Source organism: Columba livia, chromosome Z (assembly GCF_036013475.1).
Source record: "Columba livia isolate bColLiv1 breed racing homer chromosome Z, bColLiv1.pat.W.v2, whole genome shotgun sequence".
Taxonomy (NCBI): domain Eukaryota; kingdom Metazoa; phylum Chordata; class Aves; order Columbiformes; family Columbidae; genus Columba; species Columba livia.
In genome coordinates this window covers 35,003,487-35,015,915 of record NC_088642.1, presented here as the reverse complement: position 1 = coordinate 35,015,915, position 12,429 = coordinate 35,003,487, and the positions used below count along the sequence as shown (strand labels likewise).

Sequence of the window (12,429 nt, the reverse complement as noted above, 5' to 3'; positions counted from 1 at the left end):
CACACAGTACAGCTCTCCAAAAAAATCCAGACACCAAATTCAATTAACCTCACCAGGTACATCAACAAAAAAGCAGCAAACATGTTTATTTCTTTTTTTTTGTCTTAAGATATTAAAAACATGCCTAAGCCAGCAATGTTACAGTTTAATAACCCTTATCTAAACACGTATTTGTGCACCATTAGAATCATTCTCTAAAATATATCATTAATGGTGTGCACAAACAAAATTACAGGGTGATGACAGACTCTCTCCTCCATTGGGCTGAACAATTTCTCTGGCAACTTCACTCTTGTTGGACTCAAAGAAAGGCAGAGGTGTGTAGTCCTGAAAGAACTCTCCCAGCACCTTGCAAAACTGAACCTTAGTTGATCAGCTAACAAGCTTTCAAATATGTTTTACTAACAGGCTGCAAACTGCTCTCTTAGTCATGAAAATCCTAAAAATAACACGGTGAGCAGAAAAGAACTCAGAGTATGCCTTGTCTTCTCCTTCCTCCTTTGAAAGCATCAAGGGAGGCATGGCTGAGCAGGGGACCACTGACCTAGCAGCAACGTAGAGAGTCCTGTTCATGACCATGACCAGCTGGATGTCCAGCCGGTGCCTCTGCGTAGTGTTCCGCCCTGGTTTGTGACCCACAAACACCGGATACTGTCTTGTATCTGCGGGAAGGGAAAAAAAAAAACAGGGTCAAAAGAGAATCTTAAGCTGAAACCATGCAACACAGAGCTCTATGGGGTCCAGCTACAGTCAAAACCTGTGGCTTCTGTTTTGCCCTGGGGCCATGGCCTGGGCTTGGAAGGCATGAGCACAGAGGGCTGGAGCGTTTTTGAAGCTTACAGTCTTTGCAGCTGCAAAGGAGAAACCCATCACCTTTGTAGAAAACAAAAAATGTGAGTTTTTTTAGAGCGTAAAGCCGTTCTGGCGCTATTGGCATAAAGGTACACAGTACTTCTTCACAGCTTTTCTTTCACTGCTTGCAGAGCTTAAATGCTCGCTCCTAGCTGCCAAAGTGTGTATAGCAGGACAAAGGGGTTTCACAGTGGCCCATCAATCATCACAGTAACTGGAATGGTAGTGGTTAAAGCAAAAGACTTGGCTCTCCTTGGTTCAAGCTTCCAGCTCCCTGGTTTTCCTACAGGATTGGACTGCCACCACAGAACAGCTGTGGGGATTTCTGAGAAATGGTGGGAAACCACCACTTGAACTTTATAAAATGAAAGTCACTGCATATTATTTTGGCAACCAGTCTGATACTCCAGTTCTTCTGGCAACTGGACAACAATACTGACTGGAAGCCCTGTACTAAGCTTATGCTATGAACAAGTTAGCTTTATGCCCCACTCCACCAGGCAGCAACGACATTCACTCTATTCCCATGATTTTTTTGGTGCAATCTCAGCATACACAGAATGTGCTACTGCTCCAAAGATCTGTCTGTACAATCTACAGCAACTGTAAACACTTCTGACCACGAGCCACATTGCTGTTGGACTTCATACATATACATACATGATCATGACACCTAGATGCACAGACTAGGGAGCTAGTTATGTAAATAAAATGACAGAAGACAGGAGGAGGATAAACCTCTGACGAGCATCATCATCAATGCAGAACTGCTGCATGTGCATGTTATAGAGAGCTGACTAGCATTTAGCTGTGCCTGAGCCTCTTCCCCGTCAATATGCTTTCACAGAAACACGGAGCTGTTGGAGGGAGTCTGTTTCCTCAGAAACTAAGCTACTGCTGTAGTGTTTTCAGCTATTGTCCTTTCAGAGTAATTTTCCTGTTAAGCTTGGTCAAAGTATTGATTGTACTTTGGCTTCAGCCAAGCACTTGAGAGTGCCATGTGTCAGAAAGCCTAGTGATAAAACTAGAGAAACAGGAACATCCCTGCAAATGAGATACTGAGAACTCTTGGAGGAACAAATTAAGATAAACCCAGGCAGGATCTACATTCAGAAGCTTATTCCTTCTGACCAAGTCCTACATGCAAAATTCCAAGTTTAACTGTCAAGCTGGTCTCTGTCCAATAGCGTTTCCTCTGTAACTCACAGATCTGTTATACTATGAGCTGGGTTCTTGTTCATTCATGTGCCTTCCAGCATGCTGAGCTGCAGAGGAAGGAGTTATTCTGTGTTCTGTTTCTCCAAAGGGATCAAGATTGGCTATTTCTGCATTAGCAGTGATGATTAGCATCACCCTTCTGGAGGATGAAAATGTTGGTGCTGAAGACCTAGTGTTCACACTAGACATGTTTCAGCAGGGTGTGCTTCAGAGCACTTCTGTCCTGCTCTTGTATCCCAGATGCCTATTAGCATTTGGAGCACATCAAGCGCACCCCTGGATTCTGTCTTTCAGCTCGGTCTTACCCATGACAGACAAGCTTATGGGTGCCAAGGCCAACCCAAAGCACAGTAAGCGAGGACAATCAAGAGATTAAATTAAAGTTCCTGACCCAAAGTAGACTTAAGCATGCTCACTGCTGACTTCCTGCTCTTTAGCATACTATTACAGAGTCGCACACTAGAATTTGTTTAAAATATCTGAGCCTTTGGGACTTCAGAAGACTTTTCTTTACAGTAACTGTAATTGAGTGGAGGTAAACGTGAAAGAATCAGTTATGCTAAGCCTGACTTGCATGGCAAAAGGCACAGAAAGCTCTTCACCTGTTTAACCACCAAATCTCAACACACACTTGCAGTTGTCAGTGTTACTCTAGATTTTGGAGAGTTTGCCAATTACTGCCAGTAAGAAAGAAGAGAGATTCTCTTACAAAAGATTCTTTGTCTTGATTTGGTTTCTTGCTACATTTCCAGCTTAGCAAAAAATAACTAATGCTAAAGTGGAATCTGTGAGAGCTCTAAAGAAATAAGTTCAAGTATGTGTATTAGACCAAAGAATTATGTTTTCAGAGCTCAGTTACTTTAGTGTATTATGCTTGACAGTCTGAGATGTTTCACTGGTTATCCAGAACTACATTTTCACAAGTCAGGTGAAGAACACTTGGATTAAGGGGCAGGAAGGGGAGGAGGCTTCCTTCCTTTGCTGCAGGATAGATCAAGATATTTGGTTTGATTATGCTACTGAAGTGTCTCTGTTTGCAAAGGACAAAGGCTATGTTTTTGGAAGATCAAGCAGTTTACCACCCAGTAATGTGTCAACCTGAAAAAGTCCTGTTCCTATATCAGTATCTGAGAACATAAACTGGCTCATCTGGAGACATTAAGAAAAAACACCTTATTTATTGCAACCGTAACAAAATAGCATTGCCTTGAAGGCCCCCGATCAGTATTAAGTAAATTAACTCTTCTGGCCTCTTATACTTACAGTTGCCATGCGAAATACTGATCGGCTCGGAATCTTCTGGGAAACCAGCCCCAGCAAAGTGTAGCAGTGTGAAATATAGCAGCAAGGCTTCTGACCTCATAGTAGTTCAGCTGGGAGGCTTCACTTCTTCACTTCACCCTGTGGAAGACAAACAAGGCCTTAAGCGCCTTCAGTCTGTGCCGTTTTAACCACTGCAAACAGAAAGCTAAAAAGAGTCAATGGAAAGCACAGGGAGTTTTCCTCCCCGTCAAGCCTCTCACTGTACCTGCAGAGGTATCTCATGTTTCTAAGCAGAAACTGCCTTACCGGGCAAGTGTCCCTTTAGCCAATGCCCCAGCAATGCCACATCTGTGAGTTATGAAAAATTTTCTGCCTCAGCTGCTTATATGCAATAAAGAAACTTTGTCTCCTGCACTGATCAACAGTTGACAAGAGTTTTGCAGGAAATACTTCGTTTTCCCCGTCTTTGGTTTGCATAATTACATGATGACACCATGACACACACCATAAATAAATAACAAAAAAAACCCACACTAGATTATTGTGGTTAAAAAGAGATTAGGGGTTATACTACAGAACTGATTCCTAGCCTGCAGAGTTGTGCATCAAGTGAAGAAACTGAGAGAGCTTGATGGAGCATGCAGAACATGTCATTGGGCCTTACCGTAAAAATATGTACCCATAAATTTAGGTGCCATAAAACCAACACTCCAGCTTGTGACAAAATAAGGGAGAACAGAACTGTCTAAAACCATCATTTTTTCCCTGTGTTCTAGTGATGCATTCACTCATTCACATTTCATGTACGAAAATATCCCTAAATCTTGAAGATAAAAGGAACCACAGGAGCCTTTGGATACAGTGAAAGAAAACAGCACGTAATACAGTAAATAGCTCTTAACTCCCAGGCAAATTTCACACAGATGTTGATCTGCAGGGGAAATCAGTGTAAAAGTGAGGTTTTCTTTTCATCCCTTCCAGAGTTTCAAACCTTTGATGCCGCCAGCCAAAGATTCCTTTTGAACAAAGGTATTTTACAGTAGTCTGTCAGTCATTCAAGATTTACAGGCATAAAGTCAAACTTCATAACCTACACAGTCTTTGAAACTTAATTTGGCAAACAAAGTGCTAACTTGCCCTTCTGCAACACCATTTTATATTAGATACCTATGTCTCCCTTCTTGATGCCAAAAAAAGCATTAACAAGTCTTGAGTGTTGCATTTTCATTTGTAATTTCACAGATAGAGCTGATTCGTCATCTTTTACCCAACTGAAAAATGTCACAATAATTAATTTGGCTTATCAGATATTTGCTTTCAAATAAAATATCAGCTCCTATAACTGGATTGAAATAAGGACTCTGGTGCAGAGTGATATGATCTATAGGGACTAATGATTTATTATACTCTGTGTTTGCCTATTATTATTCAAACACACAAACTGGACACTTGGCTGACTCTCTACTTCTGTTAACAAAATAACTGAGAGACTGAATTAGACTGAGACTAGAAAAAATTAAATGTAATGTCAGACAATGACTGACACCTTAACTGAACAAAGTGTCAGATGGATGGCAAAGGATAAAAATAGGAAGAATAAATGCAACACAATGCAGACACTGTCTGCCTGTTATACCTTACGTGAGAATGTATACTAGAAGATAGTACACACAAGCCCCAAGAGAAGCATTTCCATCTAGCACTGGTTAAGCCGATAGCTGTGTATGATTACTGACACAGCTATGTCTGCCCGCAGACACTTTCTCTACCTGTTTCCTCCATTTGTCTCTTTAATCACCTTTTATATTTTCTCTTGACTCTCAGCTCTCTGGGGCAGGAATTGTTCCTATTTGTTTCCATGCCCAGTGAAACACCATTTGGGGCCATGAGGAATGTCCGAAGTAGAAACAAGCAGCAGAATTAAATACAATTCTGCGGAACACACTTTCCCTCAAAAGGTTGAATTAAAACTGAGATATATACATTGAAGGTGTTAATTCCTTTCTCTCTACACAACTTCATTTTGCCCCTTAAAAATTTCGTCCCTGTAGGTTCAATGCAAAGCGACAAAAGTGTGTTAATACACAAATAAAACTAAATTCTTTCTTTCTTGAAATTGTTACAGTCCAATGCAGAAGTCTCTTCTGAAATGCACAGGAGGACCACCAGTTTAACAGGAAGAAACTTAGCAAGCAATCCAGTTCTTCCACTTACACCTTACTCATACACAGTTATCAGTCTCTAAGCTGACAGTTCAAACTCTTGGCTCACAGTGAGACTCTGGAGCATAAGAAGAGCTGCTTTCTGTTACTCCCTATCAGCACATCATCCCCTATCTAGCAATGTGTGTATGCTATGAAGAAAGTGTATGGTACTGCAGACATATTGCTGCCGCTCCACTTCAGAGCTTGAAAAACTTCTCCCATGGGCAATTCTGCACCATCATTCCCTCCTTCTCATGCAGACACGTGTAGTCCATGTAAACGTATACAAGAGACAGCTTCCACGAAAATGAGCAATGCACAGCACTCTTACTTTGTTGTTTTATGTACATGTTATTGGGCCAGATCTTTTTTCTTTTACCTGAATAGAATGAATGGACACATGAACTGACATATTGCCTTCTAACAAAGACTAGTGCATCTTTAAGTATATGATATTCTCTGTCATTCTTAAGGGTAGCTTCTGGGAAAGGAAAGAGGAAGAAGAGAGAAAAAAAGCATAATACTGTTGCTGTAGTGCTAAAATAGTTGTTCGAATCCATACAAAGTAAATGCAAAATGTTTACTTAAATCTGTCAATGATTCAAGTGGACTGCACATCTGTATCAATGCCTGTGCCAATAAAGTAACGTCAAGTAGGTCTCATGTTGCATTCAAAGGCAGCTTTTTACTAGGACATAATTATTCAAACATAAGATTACTTTTGCTGTTCTTACAATGGTGCAAAGAGCTGTACTATTTCCATGGAATTTCAGAAAAGTGCTGATTCGAGAAGGTCACATTTATTTTTAGTACGAATTTCCTTTTCAGCAAATACTCATCTCTGGTTGGGCTCCTGGGAGTGATGCAAATGTTCTCACTTGCAACTGTGCTGAAACTACCTTCTAATTGAAAATGCTTGTTAACGCAGTGTCTGATGAAGCATGAGTAGCCAGACGGTGATGCCCAGCGAGTACAGACACTGTCTTCAAATAAAGGTTTTGCAAACATCAATGGAGACATCTTCAGTCAATATAGACCACTGCAGTTCAATCTGGCCTGCATTAGGCCATACTGATTGAGAGAGAACCGTCTCTGAGAACTTCAGTTCTCCCTCTTCAAAACATGATTACTGCTCCTGCTGAAAGAAGCTACAGGCAACAAGAAGACTGAGTTTTGGTGGTGTTCATTTATTAGCAAACATGCTAATAAAATACAGCCCTCCGAATGCATGTTTTATAATCTATGTCTAACACAATGACTGGTAGCCATTGAGCCGGTGGAGTAGATGAGATTTCTTCCAAGCTTCACAAAAAACCCAAATAATCTGCTTCTTTCATGCTTAAGACCAATGCAAATATAACGTTACACAAGATACTTTGGTGCTCTGTTTCTTCTTTCTGAAGTTGAGTGTTTCAAATATCTATGTAAGATGACTTTTTCCTGTTACTTATGTTTTCTCTCCTTTCTGTTATATTATGATCAAGTATAAATAAACCATATGATTTCTTAACCTGTATGGAAAGTTTTGCCTTCCTACATGGAATAAACATTTCTGTGTACACTACAGCTCAAGGGTGAACCACCTCCACATAGGATGTTTGGACACTAGTGCAATATAGTTCTATCACTATTATATTTACTCACTCAAAGACTCCATATAAATATAAATACACATATTCATATACATACATCCTCCCCACCTGTCCCAGATGCTCGACATAGGGGCATTTAATTTTGTAAAAATCATGCTGCTGTCAGGAAGGAGTTTCTGAAGCTTAGAAAGTAAAAATCATTCCAAACCAAGGAGAAAAGTCGAATTTTTCTGTGCCAAGTGCCCTCCACCATGGCTATCCACAGCTACCTGAGCCAACATGAAGCCACCATAACGAGCTTTTTGCTGTCTGATATTTTTAGCATTTAGGGAACAACAGTCTGGGCGGAAATGCATATAGAATAGGTGCTTGGCTAAAGAAATGGTTACGTGGCTGCTGCCATAATACCCTGGTAACCATGTTATTGTATTTACAGTTTTAAGTTCCAGAAGGGTTATACAAATCACATTAAACATGCTAAATGGAAGAGCTAACTTCTTGGTAAACGCCATAAAATTGTAAGGCCAGATTTAATCTTGAGAACGAATTTAAGAGCAAAAGCAGTGGCAGCACAGACACATCTATAAATAACTTCCTTCCCTACAGTGGCAATGGGGTCCTGGCTTCTCTCCTCAACCACCTGGATCTTGCTGTGTCCCCATCCTGCAGTTTGTTTGCCGACAGTTCTTCCAGCACAGCCAGATTCACCCTCCAGCCCTGCCCTTCCTCCTCTTCCTCCTCCTCTTCCTCCTTTTATTCCTCCTCCTCACTGCCCTGCACTTTCTGGCCGTATAAACCAGCTGCTGGTTCTCTCCTGAGGCTGCTGTACTGGTACCTCTGTTCCTTACCCCTGTCTCAGCTTGCTCAGTCATTTCTGTGTCAGATCAAGAGGAATAAATGTACAAATTCAGTCAGGCTGGCAGAATAGAGAAAAGGACTTTCTTCCATATTAGAAAACCTCCCATCTTGCTGCTTTGGCCGCACTGTATGTTCAACTAACCCCATTGGAACTCCAAGTAAAATCAAAGTATGTAATCATGTCAGAATTTTCCCATGGCACAGTAAACCTGCTCAGTAATGGAGAGATCTTGTTATATTCATTTATTACAAACCTTCTTTATACTATGATGGGCTGTGTTCATACACGACAGCTGCACTTCGATCCACAAATTATTAAGCTTAATGTGTGAATTACCAGACAAAATTGAATGGTCTGTGTTATGCATGAAGCAAGACCACATAATCTAATGGCCATAAAAAACAGGGCTGTCTTAAAAAAGTTCTTTTGTTTCTACAAACATTTAGAAATGACTTATTCTTCAAAAAGACAGTAAATCTAGCAAGAAGGAACAACATTTAATCAAACAGTGAGGAAACTAAAAACTGAAGCCATATGAATTTGAACGAAAAATGTGCGACAAGAAAAAGTAGCAGCCTCTGTGAAATGACTCTTGAAATACTCAGCAAATAGCACTTCCCATCACAATCAGCTTTTCCTTTCCTACCCTGGGAAAAACAAAAGAACCACAAAGAAAAGCAGAGAAGAGACTGTTTTGAGTTGCATAACAGAGGTAACAAAAACATTTTAGACTGCCCTGCAGTAAGAGATTTAAAGGCATGCAAGTGAATCAGAAACCCAAATCCTACTTCAGTGTCTTATTGAAAGTGACTTCCAGAGCAAGATATATCTATCCATGCAGAAAAAGCACATACTGATCTAGGTAGCACATGCTTTGCCACAGAGCCCAGAAATCTGCCGGACGGCCTGACTGCTGTTCCCTGCCATGGTACAGACTTGCCATACGATGCTGGCAAACACCCTTCATCTCCTTTGGCTAAGCCTTTGGAAACCTCTGAGTAGAGAACGCCGTTACTGCTATTTACCCCTTTAAATTCACAGTTCCTAGAAAGTGAAAGACAAGAGTTCTGTGCAAGTCAGAGAAAGAAATTAGGAATAACGCATCCACACTTACAAAAAAGAAAGGAATACAACCTGCAGGCTGCAGCTTCCAGGAAACGAGGAAAGTTAGGCTGGCACAGCAGAGCTGTTTGGGAGAGCAACCTTTGTCTACGCTTGTTTGGGTGGTGGGCGAGCTGCTGCTCAGCCACCTCGCACGGCTGCACCTGGCAGCAGGAAGGATGATGCAAAATGCCCAGGCTGAGTGGTGCCAAGGGCCCCAGACAGATGTGAGTGAACAGAAGCCCAGCGGGTGCTTGGGGAGCTCAAGAGAGGGGAGACACAAGTGGCTACCAGCAAGACACCGCGTGGAGTGCCAGACGTGACAACTGAATTGGCACATGGCAGGACAGTGCCCAGGATGGCCAGCTCTTCTGCTTGTATTGTCATTTCTCTCATGATTGATGCTCAGTCACCTGAATGGTGGTGCAGGTGGCCACAGAGACTTAATGCCAACTCCATGCCCATCATCACTACCAACCTCCAATATCTTTTTGTGACTGATGGTGCAGCCATCATCTATCTTTCCTCTCCTGTCCTGCTCCTGTTGTCTCTACAGCTGGCCATTCATTTCATGTAGCCAAAAAAGCACTCTAGCACTCCAGGTAGCTGGCCCTTATGACAGGGAGGCTGCATTGGGATATTCACCTGCACTCCTTCAAATCATGTGGTGGCAAGAGGTCTCTCCTGAATAAGGAGAAAGAGGCAGTGCCCAGGGGAAGCCTCCCACTCTCCAACATCCCTGTTGACCCTATATTATGTGTATGAAGCACACTCCATTGCATCTTTTGTTGTACCAAGTTCTCCCTGACCGTAAGAGGAATGCAGGGGTGCCCTCTGGTATACACACTTTACTACCATTTTAACTGGATTCAGTACTGCTTACTCATTGCCCAGCTGCTGTGGGCTGCATGCCAGATGTGACTATTAGGCCCAAGGGAAAGACACCAGTGAGAGCGATTTTGCCTCATATAGTAAGCAACAGCATCTACCTTCATTAAAAAGAACAATACAAACTTCACTGCTAGTTAGATGAAACACAGATACAGGGACCATACGGATCTTCCCACTAAGACTTGCAAAAAAGCAAATCTAAAATAAAATTTTGGCCAAAATACAAAATACAAAATACAACCAAGTTTCAGGGATACTTGCTTATTTTGTTTAGGTTTGTGCAAACGTGAGTCCTTACCAGCTTTTTCTCTCCTCGTTTGCAACTTTACAAGCTGTACATCACACACAATAATGTCAGCTATGATATGTAACATCACTACCTCCTGCTTCAGTAAGTGATAAGCTGAAAAGATCTGGACAACCCCCAGGCAGCACTGATGAGCCTCGGCCTGCCGAATGGTAGTAGCAGGTGTCAAATCAGTAGGCAAAACTCAGCATGCTTAATGCTGGCAACCTGTCTTGTCAAGATCAACATTACTGCTCGATTCAGTGCAGTGCAAAAAGAAAATGTAAAGAACAAATGGAGGTCTAAATAGGAGAAACCTTCTGCTGACCCGAGTGAGACATCCCCGATGACTGCAGTGTTAATAGGATGCTGCTGTTCAGAGAGGGAACAGTCAGATGGAAGATGAACATCTCCCAGATGGAATTAGAAGCATCTCAGGCCTATCGATTTTGGTTGTAACCTTTACTGTAAATAGTCCATAGGGGCCTCATCAGCCACCTGTTCAGTGATATTTGCATTGAAATATAGAGCCAACGCAAATGAGAAAATGGCCACAGTTCCTTGCTAAAGCATCTGCTCTGTTCCATCCCTCTGTCTATGCATCACCAGCAGCAGCAAAAGTGCAGGTTTTAGAGGAAGAGGTAATGCAGGGGCACTAGCTCTCTCACATGGCACCAGAAACAATGAACGCTCCATTTGTCACGATGTTGATGGTGGTGGCAGTGGTATTATATCATGCAATATTTCACTTTCTAATAATTGCTCAGTTTTATACTGAAATCAGGCTTGCCAAAACTGTGAGGAAAGCCATCTGTGCCTGGAGAATAACTGCCAGAAACATTTGCAATTTTATTTTGGGGTTATAGACCTGCAGAATGGAACAAAGGCAATGTCTAAATAACCCCTTTCACTCACCACTCCCAACCACAGAGAGCAACAGACCTAACTCTGGAACAGCTTGGTCGGTCATTACAAAGATGTCTTTATTATTTTTAAAAGCCTCACTCATTGAAGAGATAAAAATAGTTCTATTGATTATTTGTGGGACTTCAGCAAACCTCTGTCAAGATTTTGAATTGATTTAAGAACTAAATGTAGCAATCTCTGCCTTTTGACAGGAGAGAACGCCATCTCTAATACATACTTTGCTGTTTCATCTCAGAATGCTTAATAGAAAACAGATACACTACCAGCAACGCCATTACTCTTCCCAGCCCCCACTTTGCCTGGGAAATATCAGTGCCAGTCAACTGACCTTCTAGTCTCTCATCTGATGGATGGAATAAAAATTACATCGCTGCAGGTGACCCAAAGCTGTAACGGGAAAGAAATGTGGTCTCCCTTTGTCTTCCTCCCTTTTTAGATAGCAAAGGTGAAACACAATGCCTGATATGTTTTCACAACAATACTGACAACTGTCACTGATTAAAAGTTTGACACTGCTCTGCAGACATTTTCTCAGCTGCCACATGCCTGCTGTAAACATAACATTGGGATCGGGCAGTAATCCTAAAACAATCCCTACAGCTCAGCCAGCTCTTCAGGTCACACTCCCTCAGACACTTAGCATTTGCTTCCTTTCACTGCTGGTACATACTTAAATGGATTGCAGTCCCTCTTCACCCTCTAAGCAGGAAGAAAACCTTAATTTCCAGTCCTCTTACATCTGCAAAACAGATCAGATCAATATACAAGGGCATAGGTTAACTTTGAAGAATAAGTTAGGATCCCATACAACACACTACTGTGTTTAAAACTCAATGTAATCACAAACAGTTCTCCTTTGCTTTTTGTTAATCCAAGAAACGTTCATACATACATTTAGTGCATGAGCCCTGGCTGTATTCTTCAGGAAACTTGTCCCATTTATTTGAAATGAAACTGTCAATTTTTAAGGTCATGAAACAGTAGAAAAATACAAATCCCCACATTTAAGTCATCTGTTAAGTAATCAGAGAATAATGGTTAGCTTTTGTGCAATTTAGCCAATTCTGGTCCTAAATCTATTTATGCAGAAATTGACCCATTAACCTAATTTCATTCCCCTGAGTGAAACAGCAAGTTTTTTCAGAGTATTTTTTCAAAAATCACCAATCAACTTGGTCATGATGTGGTTTGATACAACATCAAACTACACCCCCTACCCTCAAAATGTGAATGAAA

At 41.5% G+C, this 12,429-nt stretch overlaps 1 protein-coding gene across 8 annotated transcripts in view; it reads right to left on the bottom strand.

The window, feature by feature from the left end:
- Positions 1 to 12,429, bottom strand: part of SEMA6A (semaphorin 6A) — a 116,336-nt gene that overhangs the window by 60,883 nt on the left and 43,024 nt on the right. For all 8 annotated transcript variants that reach the window (XM_005506219.4, XM_021292549.2, XM_005506220.3 and 5 more), the window contains exons 2-3: positions 3,334 to 3,471; positions 545 to 662 (exon numbers count right to left, since the gene is read on the bottom strand). In XM_005506219.4, coding sequence (XP_005506276.1) covers positions 545 to 662; positions 3,334 to 3,433 — 218 coding nt within the window. In that variant the 5' untranslated portion in view covers positions 3,434 to 3,471. The remainder of the gene's footprint in view (positions 1 to 544; positions 663 to 3,333; positions 3,472 to 12,429) is intronic.